The 16724-nt window shown below is 36.2% G+C and overlaps 1 protein-coding gene and 1 non-coding gene across 6 annotated transcripts in view; one reads left to right on the top strand and one right to left on the bottom strand.

Annotated features, from left to right (window-relative positions):
- HMCN1 (hemicentin 1) overlaps positions 1-16724 on the bottom strand; it is a 516590-nt gene that overhangs the window by 110304 nt on the left and 389562 nt on the right. For all 5 annotated transcript variants that reach the window (XM_043924342.1, XM_043924345.1, XM_043924344.1 and 2 more), the window contains 11 exons: positions 14949-15110; positions 13888-14001; positions 13571-13773; positions 13194-13275; positions 12952-13083; positions 12480-12629; positions 9429-9588; positions 6879-7003; positions 6483-6666; positions 5541-5638; positions 2077-2355 (listed from right to left, as the gene is read on the bottom strand). In XM_043924342.1, coding sequence (XP_043780277.1) covers positions 2077-2355; positions 5541-5638; positions 6483-6666; positions 6879-7003; positions 9429-9588; positions 12480-12629; positions 12952-13083; positions 13194-13275; positions 13571-13773; positions 13888-14001; positions 14949-15110 — 1689 coding nt within the window. The remainder of the gene's footprint in view (positions 1-2076; positions 2356-5540; positions 5639-6482; positions 6667-6878; positions 7004-9428; positions 9589-12479; positions 12630-12951; positions 13084-13193; positions 13276-13570; positions 13774-13887; positions 14002-14948; positions 15111-16724) is intronic.
- LOC122708345 lies at positions 15967-16073 on the top strand. Its single transcript, XR_006345132.1, has one exon. It is a non-coding gene; the product is annotated as a U6 spliceosomal RNA (small nuclear RNA).

Raw genomic sequence — 16724 nt, 5'->3', positions numbered from 1 at the left:
AGGTTCTAACTGTTGCTTCTTGGCCGGCATGTAGGTTTCTTATGAGACAGGTAAGGTGGTCTGGTATTCCCATTTCTTGAAGAATTTTCCACAGTTCGTTGTGATCCACATAGTCAACAGCTTTCATGTGGTCAATGAAGCAGAAGCAAATGTTTTTCTGGAACTCCCTTGCTTTCTCCATGATCCAACAAATGTTAACAATTTATCTCTGGTTTTTCTATCTTTTCTAAATCCAGCTTGAACATCTGGAAGCTCTTGGTTCATATACTGCTAAAGCCTAGCTTGAAGGATTCTGAGCATAAACTTTGCTATCATGTGAAATGAGTGCAACTGTATGATAGTTTTAACATTCTTTGGCAATGCCCTTTTTTGGGATTGGACTGAAAACAAACCTTTTCTAGTCCTGTGGCCACTGCTGAGTTTTCCACATCTGCTTACATATTGAGTGCAGCACTTTAACAGCATCATCTTTAAAATGATCTTTAGGATTTTAGTAGCTCACCTGGAATTTCATCACCTCCAGTAGCTTTGTTTGTAGTAATGCTTCCTAAGGGTCACTTGACTTCATACTCTAGGATGTCTGGCTCTAGGTAAGTGATCATACCATCATGGTTATCAGGGTTATTAAGACCTTTGTTGTATGGGTCTTCTGTATATTCCTACCACTTCTTAATCTCGTCTATTTCTGTTAGGTCCTCACCATTTCTGCCCTTTATTGAGCCCATCCTTGCATGAAATGTTCCCTTGATATCTCCAATTTTCTTGAAGAGTTCTTTGCACTGTTCATTTGTGAAGGCCTTCTTATCTTTCCTTGCTGTTCTGTGGACCTCTGCATTCAGCTGGGTGTAATTTTTCCTTTCTCCCTTGCCTTTCACCTTTCTTCTTTCCCTCAGCTATTTGTAAAGCCTCAGACAACCTTCTCAGACAACCACTCTGCATTCTTATATTTCTTTTTCTTTGGGCTGTTTTGGTCACTGCCTCCTGTGCAATGTTATGAACTTCTGCCCATAGCTCTTCAGGCACTCTATCTACCAGATCAGTCCCTTGAATCTATTTGTCACCTCCACTGTATAATCATAAGGGATTTGATTTAGGTCATACCTGAGTGGCCTAATGGTTTTTCTCTACTTCCTTTAAGCCCGAATTTAGCAATACGGAGCTCATGATCTGAGCCAGAGTCCCAGTACTGCATTTTGGACTTTTTTGTTGACTATGAGAGCTATTCCATTTCTTCAAAGGGATTTTTGCCTAATTCAGATATTGGTTATCTGAATTAAATTCGCCCATTCCAGTCCATCTTAGTTCACTGATTCCTAAGATGTTGATGTTTACTCTTGCTATCTCCTGCTTGACCACATCTAATTTACATTGATTCATGGACCTAACATTCCAGGTTCCTATGCAATATTGTTCTTTACAGCATCAGACTTTACTTTTACCACCAGACACGTACACATCTGAGCACTGTTTCTGCTTTGGCCCAGCCACTTAATTCTTTCTGGAGCTATTAGTAACTGCCCTCCACTCCTTGCCAGTAGCATACTGGGCACCTTCTACTTGGCGGGGGGCCTCCCCCTCCAAGGAGGGGGTGTCATATCTTCTTGCTTTTCATACTGTTTGCTGTGTTCTAATGCAAGAATAATGGAGTGGGTTGTCATTTCTACCTCCAATGGACCATGTTTTGCCAAAACTCTTCACTATGACCCATCCACCTTGGGTGGCCCTGCAAGGCATGGCTCATAGCTTCATTGAGTTGTGCAAGCCCCTTCACCTTGACAAGGCTGTTACCCATGAAGGGAGATTTTAATTCTTGGAAAAAGTTAAAAAACTACTTATCTACTAGTTGTATAACGTGGTCAGTGAATGATGTTTTATAAGTAGTAGGGCTCATCCTTTTATACAGAGAAGAAACAATAATTTAACATGCTTCAGATAAAAGTAAACGTAGGTGAATTATAGAACAGAAATATGAAGTACAATGAAAGTTTTAAAAATTCTGTCCCATGGCCAGTGATTCTAAAAATTACACTTACTCACTGTCTTTATTATGACATATTTCCCAATTATTTTACTCACCCAAGACCTTCAGGATAAAGTGTTTGCTGACTTCTCCTGCTTCATTCGAGGCAATGCAGGTGTACCGTCCTGAATCTTCAGTTTCTGCTTTGATGAGCTGAAGGACCATTCCTTGAGAGCTGATTGACAGATGAGCATCTAGACCCAGATGCTGACCATCTCTAAGCCAGGACATCCTGGGAGCTGGGGTTCCATCAGTAAAACATGTCATGGAGGTGGAACTACCCTTGACAATTGTGATTTCCTCTGTTCCCATCCCATTGTCCAGACTTGGTGGTACTATATAGAAAACAAAATTATATATCTATTATTATTTTATATGAATTTAGATTAAAAATTTTAATGGTTCACTTAGTTCTATAGTGTTTCCATGATCTATAAAATTAAAGAATTTAAAATAGCATATAATTAATGACTTTACTATAAGAGCATGTGTTATAAGCTAATTTCTAACTTTGCAAAATATTAATAATAAACTCTCAGGATTGTTTCCTTGTTGAACATACAAAACTAAATGTGGTTTAAATTTGGTCATTTTTTAACATTTTAGATTTTCACCTGTAATTGATTATAATATATTCCAGATGTTACATCCTCTTCCAGCAACACAAGAGAAGACTCTACACATGGACGTCACCAGATGGTCAATATTTAATGCAGATTGACTATACTCTTTGCAGCCAAAGATGGAGAAGCTCTATACAGTCAGCAAACACAAGAACGGGAGCTGACTGTGGCTCAGATCATGAACTCCGTATTGCCAAATTCAGACTTAAATTGAAGACAGTAGGGAAAACCAGTAGACCATTCAGGTATGACCTAAATCAAATCCCTTGTGATTATACAGTGGAAGAGACAAACAGATTCAAGGGATTAGGTCTGATAGACTGAGTGCCTGAAGAACTATGGATGGAGGTTCGTGACATTGTACAGAAGACAGGGATCAAGACCATGCCCAAGATAAAGTAATGCAAAGAGGCAAAACAGTTGTCTGAGGAGGCCTTACATATAGCTGAGAAAAGAAGAGAAGCAAAAGCAAAGGAGAAAAGGAAAGATATACCCATTTGAATGCAGAGTTCCAAAGAATAGCAAAGAGAGATAAGAAAGCCTTCTTCAGTGATCAGTGCAAAGAAATAAAGGAAAACAATAGGATGGGAAAGACTAGAGATCTCTTCAAGAAAATCAGAGATACCAAGGGAACATTTCATGCAAAGATGGGCTCAATAAAGGACAGAAATGGTATGGACCTAACAGAAGCAGAAGATGTTAAGAAGAGGTGGCAAGAATACACAGAAAAACTGTACAAAAAAGATCTTCATGACCCAGATAACCACGAAGGTGTGGTCACTCACCTAGAGCCAGACACCCTGGAATGCAAAGTCAAGTGGGCCTTAGAAAGCATCACTATGAACAAAGCTAGAGGAGATGATGGAACTCCAGTTGAGCTATTTCAAATCCTAAAAGATGATGCTGTGAAAGTGCTGCACTCAATATGCCAGCCAATTTGGAAAACTCAGCAGTGGCCACAGGACTGGAAAAGGTCACTTTTCATTCCAATCCCAAAGAAAGGCAATGCCAAAGAATGCTCAAACTACCAAACAATTGCACTCATCTCACACACTAGTAAAGTAATGCTCAAAATACTCCAAGGCAAGCTTCTACTGTACATGAACCTTGAACTTTGAGATGTTCAAGCTGGTTTTAGAAAAGGCGAGGAACCAGAGATCAAATTGTCAACATCCGCTGGATCATGGAAAAAGCACGAGGGTTCCAGAAAAACATCTAATTCTGCTTTATTGATTATACCAAAGCCTTTGACTGTGTATCACCACAAACTGGAAAATTCTGAAACAGATGGGCATACCAGACCATCTAACCTGCCTCCTGATAAATCTGTATGCAGGTCAGGAAACAACAGTTAGAACCGGACATGGAATGACAGACTGCTTCCAAATAGGGAAAGCAGTATGTCAAGGCTGTATATTGTCACCCACCTTATTTAATTTATATGCAGAGTACATCATGAGAAACGCTGGGCTGGATGAAGCACAATCTGGAATCAAGATTGCCAGGAGAAATATCAATAACCACAGATACGCAGGTTGACACCACCCTTATGGCAGAAAGTGAAGAAGAACTAAAGAGCCTCTTGAAAGTGAAAGAGGAGAGTGAAAAAGTTGGCTTAAAACATTCAGAAAACTAAGATTATGGCATTTGATCCCATCACTTCATGGTGAATAGATGGGGAAACAGTGGAAACAGTAACAGACTTTATTTTGGGGGGCTCCAAAATATCTGCAGATGGTGACTGTAGCCATGAAATTAAAAGACCCTTGCTCCTTGGATGAAAAGTTACAATCAACCTAGACAGCATATTAGAAAGCAGAGACATTACTTTGCCAGCAAAGGTCCATCTAGTCAAAGCTATGGTTTTCCAGTAGTCACGTATGGATGTGAGAGCTGGACTATAAAGAAAGTCGAGCACCAAAGAATTGATGCTTTTGAACTGTGGTGTTGGAGAAGACTCTTGAGAGTCCTTTGGAGTGCAAGGAGATCAAACCTTTAGGATGCACATACTAAAGGAAATTAGTCCTGAATATTCATTGGAAGGACTGATGCTGAAGCTGAAACTCCAATACTTGGGCCACCTAATGCGAAGAACTGACTCGTTAGAAAAGACCCAGATGCTGGGCAATATTGAAAGCGGGAGAAGAAGGGGATAATAGAGGATGAGATGGTTGGATGACATCACCAACTCAATGGACACGAGTTTGAGTAAACTCTGGGAGTTGGTGATGGACAGGGAGGATGGAGGTGCTACAGTCCATGGGGTCGCCAAGAGTTGGACACGGTCGCCAAGAGTTGGACACAACTGAGTGACTGAACTGAACTGATATTATTCCAGAAGTATACTTTCAACTACCTTGTACAGAATAAACAAAATAATAAGTTCCAGAGTCAATTTTATATAATCCAACATAAATCATTTTTAGCCTATGGTAAATAGTTACTTAACTTTTCTGAGATGTTCTTGGGGATTGTGAAGTCTCTGGTCTAGCAAATCTTGAGAAATGGAACGTTTTGGGTTCTATCTCTGTCTAACATCACAGACAGATATTCAGTATACACACAAATATCCATTCATATTTTAAATACTCTCAGACGATAACACATTAGAAAACAGTCTTAACTGTCTTCTTGTATGAAAAGACTGGTCTTGTGTCTGGATTGAAATGCTACTTTAAAAAATTGACATTTCATTTAATGCTAAATTCCAGGTTACAAAAGTATTTTGACAGACAGTATGCTTCAATATATATGTGTCCTCTGGGAAAAAAGGCATTCTGCCCTAGTTAGTAAGATCCTATTTTACCAATCTTTCCTGATATGTCAATATTGAAATTAAGCCTGTTGCCTAATACTGGACATATAGTAAAGTACTAGGGACGTTTCTGGTAACATACCCAAAACCTGAAGACTGTAATGTTTATTATCCACCCCGGCTCTGTTGGACGCCACACAAGTGTATACAGCAACATCGGATGCCTGGGCTCTCACAATCCTGAAAGACAGTTTGACCCAACACTTCATAATTTCATCCCACTTTATAATTTGATATTTGATCAACAAATACAAATAAAAACACCTGTGATAATACAGAGATTATAGAAGGTGATTTGTTTGGGGAAATTTTAGTGATAAAGATTTTAACCATCCATCACAAAACATAAGACGCCTCCAGTGAAATCTCTTTGACAAAGCTGATTAGGCACTCAGAGTAAGCCACTGAAAATGTAACACAATGTGAGAGATGAATATTTTTCAAATACATATTAATAGAGAATGAAAACCACATGATTTTAATAAGCATCTTCCCATCATTTTGCCATACAAAGTTTTAGCTAAAATAGCAGCTCCTGGAAATATATATATGATAGATATAAGTCTATGAAAGACCTATTGTATACAAATTTACTAAAACATGAACATTTAAATAATAATAAAGCATTTCAAATTTATATTTGCCATTGTCCCTCTTCTTAAAAAAGAAAAAAAAAAACTGAAAGAAAAAAAAGTAAAAAACTGTAGGAAAAGACATTTTAAAAACATTATTTAGATGAACTGTTGTTGTTTACTAGCTAAGTTGTGTTCAACTTTCTTGCTACCCCATGGACTGTAGTCCACCAGACTCCTTGGTCCATGGGATTTCCCAGGCAAGAATACTGGATTGGGTTGCCATTTCTTCCTCCAGGGGATCTTCCCAGCCCAGGGATTGAACCCATGTCTCTTGCATCTCTTGCAGGCGTGGATTCTTTATCAGGGAGCCAACTTTGGTACAACTTTACCTAAGTTAAGGTTTACAATTTTAGTAACTGTTTAGCAAATCACACACAATAAAAGCTGACCTGATAACTTGTCCTCCAGACACCAACCGGATATGAGAGGAGAGAGGCAGAGGAAGTCCGTTCTTTAGCCAGTTTATCTGTGGAGGAGGCATTCCTGTGGCTCTGCATTCAATATTTATTGAGGTATCCACCAAAGCCATTAATTTCTCTGCTTCTTCTTTATTACCTCTAATTGCAGGTGGAACTACGTCATGCAGAAAATGAGAGAGGAGGGAGTGGGTTTATTACTAGTTTAAATCATTCAACTACATTTACCCATATTTCTGCTTTGTATCCCAAAAGGAAATAACAAGGACATCAGATCTTAGAACTAAATGCTTCAGACACCTATGGCTTCATTTCGTCTGCTAGATTCTAAGGCAGCATAATCAAAAGAGGATGAAATTTCATATTTACCATAGACATTTAAATTAAAAATCCGGTCTTCTTCTCCAGCAGGATTAGTAGCAACACACGTGTACTTCCCCATGTCAGATGGGAGAGCTCCGTAAATGTTTAATGCGCTGCCATCTGCAGTCACCCTGCAGGAAAGAGGATAACAGATGCACTGAGATGATTTGTATGGAGCTAGCTATTTCTGGAAAACTCACTTGGATTATTATATTCTTAAAAAAGAAAAAAAGAGTCACGCTAAAATGCATCTTCATCTTGGATATAATGGTTCAAAGTTTTTTCATTAAGTACATGGAAATCAGAGCTAGTGAAACTGAAGGTGATCTCAGGTAACCGACTAAACTTCTGCAGTAATGGGTGTCATACCCCCGCTGCCGCCTCCTGAGGAAAAGGAAAAGAACAACACCAGGAATTTTTCTATCCAAATCACAGGCAAAGGCATGTTTTTCTCAGAAGAGAATGTTTTGTCATTACTTATCAATATAAGATTGGAATTAAATGAAAATTATAAAAATTTTGGTATAAAAACTGAAGAATGTTTATAATGTTTTAATGAGAAATTAAAGTGAAAAATCTAGCTATAAACAACTTAGTATTAGTCTAAATGAGAAGGAGCAAGATGGAATAATTTATTTAAACAGTGACAACAGCTTAGTATTTATGTATGGGTGTCATTTGCAAAACTTTTTCCACACATTGCTACAGCTTTCTCTTTGAATGACATAATAGTGAATACTAACAATGTGATTACATTATCAATGATATCTAAATTAAGATTATTACATTACTGATTCTATTCACACACCATTTATTATCAAATAAAACTTGCTATGTTTTATAAAGAGGTTAAATTACTATCTACAGTTATTCTTACAATAGTCATTTTATTAGATTCTCCTAGTGTCGAGTAAATACTCCATTTCTACTATATCATATTATTAAATATAATTATTAAGAGTTACAATTTTATTATCTGGGTCTATTTTATTTTTTCTTCTTCAAAACATAAATTTTAAAATCCCATGAGTTTAACCATATGAATAAACAAAAAGCAAGCTGCCATGACTAAAGGAAAACAGTAAGTTGACTTTGGAAAAATTACTTCATTTGACGGATAAATTGGCCCACTCACAAACCTACATATATTGTGCAGCTGGGAACAAATAATCAAAAAATTGAAAATAAGAATAAATCTATTTGAGATCTTAATGTAAGATGAGAAGTGATAGATCCTAAATTCCTAGGTAGAAATATTACCTTTTAGAATAACTTAAAGTCCCACCAACTATCTAGTACTCGGTTTGGAAATGGGTTGATATCACAGCTGATTTAATAAAAATAGTTAAATATTGGTTAACTTTTGAGGGATGTCCAACCAGAGAAATGAAATGCAAAATGTACCTCTAAACTAAAACATTATTTGGCAATTCACCTAATCTTGTAAAGGGGACTAATACCTAAATTTTAACATAAAACTTAAAGAAAAAAACATTTATTTTTCCATAAATTGTGTATATTCAATTCATTGATTAGAAAATATACTGCAAACCCTTAAATTTAAAATATTGGTTCAAAGTAATAAAGTTTGCAGTACATTTAATTAATGCCTGCTGAAGTATATTTAAGGGATTCCCAGGTGGTTCAGTGGTAAAGAATCCACCTGCCAATGTAGGAGACATGGTTTGATACCTGGGTCAGGAAAATCCCCTAGAGAAAGAAATAGCAACCCATTCCAGTATTCTTGTCTGAAAAATCCAATGACCAGAGGAGCCTGGCAGGCCTCAGTCTGTGGGGTCTCAAAGAGTCAGACATGACTGAGCAACTAAGCGTGCATGCAAGGTACATATAATTCTTCAAGTAATTACAATTACTCTGGTGTATATATATTATGGGACTTTGTAAAGAAGTAATCTAGCAGAGTACAGAATAATAGATTGTCCTTCAAAATGCATTTGTTGAAAATATCAGGAAGCCCGTAACATTTATCATTCCATCTCTGTGAGGTTTGTGGCATGAAGAGTCAACTAAAAACGGGATTTGGACACATTATAAGGGATGAACCAGGTTATGATGATAGTATCTTTTCTCAAAATGAGCCAAGCACTATGGCATGTCTGGTGGTTTGGTGATTTCAGGACACAAAATCACATCTAAGAGATGATCGATGAATCTTTCGTAGGATGAAATTGATTTGATGTTAGCAAGAAAGAAGAACTAATTATTTTTATGATGCAGACTTTGGTATAAATGTTCTGGAATTAGAGGAATAAAATCTACAACAGCTAACTAACATTTGCAGAAATGAACATGTAGGGAGATTTTATAACACAGAGTTAAAAGATAAAGAACACATGCACACACAAATACTTTTGAATGATTCTCCCAGGAGAATATCTTGTGTCCAGCTCTCCAAAACTTATCCTTTTTCTTTCTGAATATAATGATAACCAAGTTCCAAAAGACTGAATTCACTATTATTCATGTGAAATTTGAAGCATCAAGCATTGTAGAAGACATTACAATTAATGACACAAAGGTTCTTTTTACACATACCGATTTCTTTCTCTTTCACTGTTAACTACGGGCTTTCCTTCTTTAAGCCACTGAATAAGTGGGGTGGGAATGCCATTTGCATTGCAGACCAGCTCAACATTTTCCCCAAGAAGGACACTGACTTCACTTGGAATTTCAGCACCAGCAACATTTGGAGGAACTTTGGAGAAATAATTAAGACTTTCATTATCAAGGCATAAGAATGTAAATTCTCTGAATACAACAGAATCATAGAACAATATGCCATTTTTATGTCATAGTCTTCCTAGATTGTGGTTCAAGATCAAACTCTTGCCATTGTCAGAAATTACTTGAAAAATAAGTATAGAAATCACTTCAATATTCTTGGCACATTATAAGTTGATAATAATTATTTAGTCATAGGGGTTGGTGACAAATCTACCTCATGGGCACCCTTCTTGGCCAGAGAGAATCACTCCTGATTAAAGCCTCAAAAGATAGCTCAGAATTTATACAGTTCAGGAGAATCTGTTTTATAAAAGTTTAGCATAAGTCTGAGAAAGGTATCTGAATTGAGTATTTCTTTCTGTATGATACAGTTTAAATACTATTTATTCTGAACAACAAATAGCTTATTATTCAAGATTCAATCATCTCTATTGTTTTTACTAGCATCTTTCTTCCTCACTTTAATGATTCAATTAAGAAATAATGGATAATAAAAATATTGACAATTCTATTAGAAACACATTTGAACTACTCTTCTTAATAATTACAGTGGTGTGGTTCATATAGTGGAGGTAGTTCACACCAACTTGCAAGAGCCAGTTTTGCAGATCTTTACAACGCTGTGTTCGGTGCCATGATTTCAAGTGATAGGTTGAAACGGGCCACGGTGGGAATATTCCCACCACAGAAACTGACAAATGATTGGTTCCAAGTCAAGACCATTTTACTTGCAGAGTCAATTGTTAGACGTTTACCAACACACCACTGCATAATCTCTCCAAATCTCATTTCAGTTGTCCAGAAGATAGTAATAATTACCAAAGAAGTTGAATCAATAAGAATGCTAATGAGACATCCCATAACAAGTGTCTAATACAGGAAAGCAGGCTCTTGGGTAGCTCAGTGGTAAAGAACCCACTTGCCAATGCAGAAGATGTGGGTTCAGTCCCTGTGTTGGGAAGATTCCCTGAAGAAGGAAAATAACCCACTCCAGTATTCTTGCCTGGGAAATCCCACGGACAGAGGAGCCTGGCAGGCTACAGTCCACGGGGTCGCAAAAGAGTCAGACATGACTTAGCGACTAAAACAACAAAGGAAAAGCATGGACTAGGCCTCATGTACATATACAGTCTCTATATAGTCTTAAGATATAGTAACATATACAAAATGTCTGGTAAAAAATCTTTGATCATACCACATACTCCATGATTGGCATCTATTATTATTAATACATTAAGCATAAATTAGGCGTGTAATTTCTGACACTGAATCTCTGAACAGCTATATTTCCTTTTGTGCTTCTAAAATCTTCAGCACCACTAATAGGAAAAAACCACTGATACTTATAAACTAATTTTGATTTTTCTTTAATTTCAATTTTTAGGTGATGGATTTTAATCTTACTATGGTGATCATTTTGCAGTATATACATATATCAAATCATTATGTTGTACACATTAAACTTGTATAATGTTGGTGCATGTTCAGTCACTAAGTTGTGTCCAACTCTGCGACCCCATGGACTGTAGCCCAGCAGGCCCCTCTGTCCATGGGATTTCCCAGGCAAGAATACTGGAGTGGGTTGCCATTTCCTCTTTCTTGTGATAATGCAAAGATTATAGAAGGTGATTTATTTGGGGAAATTTTAGTTATAAAGATTATAACCATCCATCCCAGGATTAAATCCACATCTCCTGCATTGGCAGGTGAATTCTTTACCTCTGAGTACAGAATGGGAAGCCCTATACAATGTTACATGTCAACTATATTTCAATAAAACTGGAAAAAAAATTGCAATTTTTCTGTGATTATTTTTAGCAGAGCACAGAGCAAGTAGATAATACATATTCACAATTGCACTGGACAAACTTAGGACAAATTCTTTTCACAATAACTATAATAAAATTGGAAAAAGCAAGCATTTCAACTTGGTTTCAAGTTAGACTTCCATTTCAATTTAAAAATTAGGCTGAGAATAATACCCAGAAGTTTGCTGAAAATCAAAAGGATGCAAGTTCTCCCTGTAGTGCTCAATTCTATGCTGGAACATAGATGTTAATTAAATATTTCTTGGATAAATCAATGCTCTTTATTTTCACCTCCAATTAGATTCATGATTATTTAAATTTACCCATTCCTTGACCAGTAATTAGGACATATTTAATCTCTTCATGAGATAAATCATACTTACCTATATAAATAGAAAGAGACTTATAAGCTTAGCATCAAAATAAGTTATTCCAGCTTTAAGTGAACAAGTAATTCAATAGAATATACACTATAGGAAGGTACACATTTCTGGACACATGAAAAAATAGATTTTGAAATTTCTACTACTCTTTTCTTCACATTTATGTCCATTTTCATGAAAACACTACCTACTATTAAATGTAGGACAGAAAACTCACAGTATTTTTTGATTATCTAAAGATACTTTGGGACTTCCCTGGTGGCCCAGTGGTTAAGACTTCATATTCCAATGCAGGAAGTACAGGTTTGATCTCTGGCTGGGAAGCTAAGATCTTAAATGCCTTGTGCCTCATGACCAAAAAACCAGAACATAAAACAATAGAAGCAATACTGTAATAAATTCAATAAAGACTTTAAAAAAAAATGGTCCACATAAAACAAAATCTTTTAAAAAAGATGTTTCGTAAGTCAAATCATTATGCTGTGTACTCTAAAATTATATGGTTCTTTACATCACTTAAATCTCAATATACTGAAAAGACCACAATATCCAAAACACACAGAGATATTTTGAACCAATTATAAATGATCTGTTTAGATAAACACTTATTTTGTACTATAAGTAGAATGGAATAAAGACACTGAAGACAGATCAGAGTGTACCCCACATACCTTGAATTGAAAGAATGTAATTTTTCTGTGCTTTTCCCTCCAAATTTGAGGCAATGCATGTATAGTTTCCACTATCTGAATGTTGGGACCTGGCAATTTGGAGTTTGCTTCCCCCAGACAAAATATGAACTTCCAGTGAGCCAGAATTTTCTAGCGGTAGAAACAAAGCAAATCATAAAAAAGCTTTTATTTTAACATCTCTACAATTCACCATAAAAATGTCTGACTCTATGTGATAAATGTATTTCTTAAAGGTCCTCCCATATGCTTTGATTTTAAAGGACAGCTTTATTTTTTGAGAAAGACAAGGAGAAAAATCTCTGTAAAATGAAGACTCTTTTGTAAGTTTATATTACAGTACATTAGGCTTTCTGAACTAAACATAGCTATGTGCACAATACTGAACGTGTGCTAGTTTATTAACCTAATGAATGAGGAGCAAACAATCATAAGAAATGCACAGTTACATTACCTATGGGTTTGTGGTTCTTCAGCCATGCTATTGAGGGAGGTGGGATTCCAGTAGCATCACATGTTAAAGTCACAGGATTGCTGACTGTCTCCACAATGACTTCGTTTTCAGGCCCTTCAATACTGGGTGGCACTGTAAAAAGACAGAAGAAAATCATGTGTCCTCATTAAGTTAATTCAGGATACTTTCTTTCATTTGCATATCTGGGGGAAAAAAGACTTGTATTAGAGGCAGATGCTCACCATATACATTGAGGTGGAAATTTTTATCATCTCGTCCTGCTACATTTATAGCTCTACATACATACTGGCCTGTGTCAGATACCTAAAAGAAAAAGATACTATTGTATGTGCTCCATTAAGTTACAGATGACCAATCACACTGTTCGAGTGTAGATTAAATCATCAGTCATCTTTATGCTCAAATGCCCCAGTCCTAATTGCCTTCTACAATCCTGCTTTTTCTTTTAAACGAAAAAATGAAGATAATGGTATTGATGATGTTATTTTTTTTAATGAAAATAATTTTTTAGTGTAGTAAAGATATAACTTCCAATTGTCTCTTTCATAATCCCACCAAGGAGTCACGCACAACACACAAACAAGAATAAAAGATGCACCTCAGCTTTTGTGATATGCAGCATTTGTCCATCGGCCAGAATCTCCAGCTGAGCAGACTCTGTTAGCATCCGTCCATTCTTATACCAGGTGACGACTGGAGGCGGGACAGCATTCGATTCACATTCCAGTGATACTGAGGTCCCCTCTCTTACATTAACTACAGAAAGAGATTCGCTTCCATGATCTTTAATGCTTGGGGGCACTGAAGGAAGAAAATAAAAAAGAGGCTTTGTTTTTTCCATTAAGATGCTCAGATAGAAAATAGCTAATACCAGTTTAAAAATGAAAGACTCTTATGAGAAGAGTATAAACAAACCATAAACAGTCAGGGAAACTTTTTTCTTGCTTTCCCCAGCTTGGTTGATAGCTATACAAGTGTATTCACCACCATCAGATACCTTGGCCCGGATAATTTGCAAAGTTCGACCACCTGTGGGCAAATATAATGCAAATTGAAGAGTGGTATAGAAATTGTTGTAATAACTAGTTTATCGATAAGATAAATGACAAAATGTATCCTTTCCCTTAGAGAGAAATCTATATATATTAATAGAAGCATTTCATATACAAAATGAAAATTTAATCAGTTTCCTTGGATCCTCTCCTTATTACTTCTTCTGAAAGTGAAAGTGTTAGGCACTCAGTCATGTCCGATTCTTTTTTGTGACCCCATGGACTATAACCCACCAGACTCCCCTGTTCGTGGAATTTTCCAGCAAGAATACTGGAGTGGGTTGCCATTCCCTTCTCCAGGGGATCTTCCCCACCCAGGGATTGAACTCAGGTCTCTCACACTGCAGGCAGATTCTTTACCATCTAAGCAACCAGATAAGCCCATTACTTACTCTACTTCCTTCTAAAAGAAGAAATTAATAAAAATTTATCTCCAGTAACCAAATGTGGATAACAGAACTGTTTCATACAGATTCTTCAGAGTAAATAATAATTGTACTATAGTCAGTATGTGTTAAGTATTTCTGGTTTAAATCTCCCACAGTACGGAAGTGGCTATCATCTGTTAGTCAATTTATCTACCCTCCAGGAGCTTTAGTACTGATTAAAAACAACCAGTGAATTTATCCAATGAAAGAACTATTTTGTAAACTTATCATCCCCAAGGGATTAGTAAACAGTTCTGTTCCTAAATTTCATAATTTTGAAGCAGACCTTGTTACCGTACATTCCCACTAAACTCATAAAAGTCTACACAGTTTCATCCTAACGGCCCCAAATGGCTAGAGAGAGGCATTTAATGTGAACAAATTAATGTAGCAAGACAGAAGTCTGGAAAGAGACTAAGTTGAAATTCCATTTGTATTAAGAATAAAGAAAAATGAGAACGTGTCACCTACTTTAAAAGAGTACTAAGTTCCTTACCAGGCACAATGAAAGCATTTGTGTTTAGTTTGATAGGCTGTTCATTCTTGAGCCAGCTGAGATCAGGAGGTGGAAAACCAGAGACCTCACAGGTCAAAGAGATGAAATTGTTCACCACAACAGTGAGATTTTCAGGGTTAGGACCAATGACACTTGGAGGAACTATAATAGTAAATATATTAAAAGTGAAATATGTTAATATTAAACATATTAAAAGTGAAAAATGATATTATCAATAACACATATTCCAATTTATTAATATAAGCCCAACCACTGTACTCTGCTAAAGCACTGAGTTAATGATACTGTTAATTATTTACCTTTCTTCTTAGAATTCCCTAATGCCTTCATCAAATTCATGTATATCAGTTTTGTTTTTTCCAATTGAAAGAAAATACTAGAATTTTCAAAGGCAGAATTATTGTGCATTTTATTTGTAAAATGTAGTTGGAAGTACTTAAGATGGTTTTGTCAATGTACAAAGATCTAATACTGCTTTTCATTAAATATATTTGAATATTCTGGCTTTTAATATTACACCCTTAAAGTTTTAATTTTCTTGCTTATAGTAATACTAGACATTTTATTTCAGAGTATCTATTTGTAAATTATACAGGTAATTTCAACAATGTAAATAAATGACTTTCAAGATGAGCAAAAAATTTAACAAATAAACAAATTAACATCTTACTGTTCAAAACCAAAAAAGAATTCCAAAAGCAAAAGCAGTACAGAAAAAAGTGGGGTCACAAAAAGGCTAATAATGCAATGACAATTATGCATATTAAAACACACATTTATGGAACAATAGATGTTTTTATAAGAACACATGCATATTGAAGGAATAATATTACAGATTCAAATGACTTCCGAAGTGGGGATGGGGTGGGAATAGGAGTGAGGAATGGGCATTAAAAATGAATGAATACATGAATGAATGAATAGATTAATAAAGGCAGAGATAAGTCTTGCTCAGGCTAGTGAAGATAGTAAGATATGACATAAGGAATGTAATGTAGTGCTCGCTTCGGCAGCACATATACTAAAATTGGAACGGTGCAGAGAAGATTAGCATGGCCCCTGCGCAAGGATGACACGCAAATTCGTGAAGCGTTCCATATTTTTTAAAAAATGTAATGTAATCCTCTATTATTATATTATACTCTATATATTATTCTCTCTACATATTATATTCAGATTGAGTTTTTAAAACAGCATCAAAACAAAAAAAAGATCAAAAAGACAAAATTAGTTTAACAATATTACTGTCAAATTTTTGATCACTGATTTTCATGACCATTCATTTATACTTATTTCAGATGCTGTGCTAAATGCTGACGCAGTACAAAAATATAATAGATAATATCTATGAAGAATAATTTGGTGGTGGTGGGATTGAGCAAAAAAGTGACAGATAACGTGTTTTTGAGTGGTTACGCTGTGCCAGGCACCAAACACTTCGTAATGCCATTTCATTGAAAGCTCATAAAACTTGCGTGTTAGATACAGTTCTTATCCTCTTATTATAGATGAGGAAAGCTGAGACAGAGAGAGGTGAGAATCTTGCCTAAGGTTTCACGGTTACCGGGAGAGACTGGTGTCTGGCTTGAGAGTCCTGTTCTTAGCCGCCATCTGATACCGCCTTGTAATTACCAGTGTGCATGCTTAATTGTCAATGTCCGACTCTTTGTGAGCCCGTGGACTGTACTCTGTCAGGCTCCTCTGTACATGGGATTCTCCAAGAAGACAGAAAATGGGGGTATCTTCCAGAAAGAA

Source organism: Cervus elaphus, chromosome 14 (genome assembly GCF_910594005.1).
Source record: "Cervus elaphus chromosome 14, mCerEla1.1, whole genome shotgun sequence".
In the NCBI taxonomy this organism is placed as follows: Eukaryota; Metazoa; Chordata; class Mammalia; order Artiodactyla; family Cervidae; genus Cervus; species Cervus elaphus.
The sequence above is the reverse complement of the archived record's forward strand: the minus strand, read 5'-3'. Positions and strand labels throughout refer to the sequence as shown.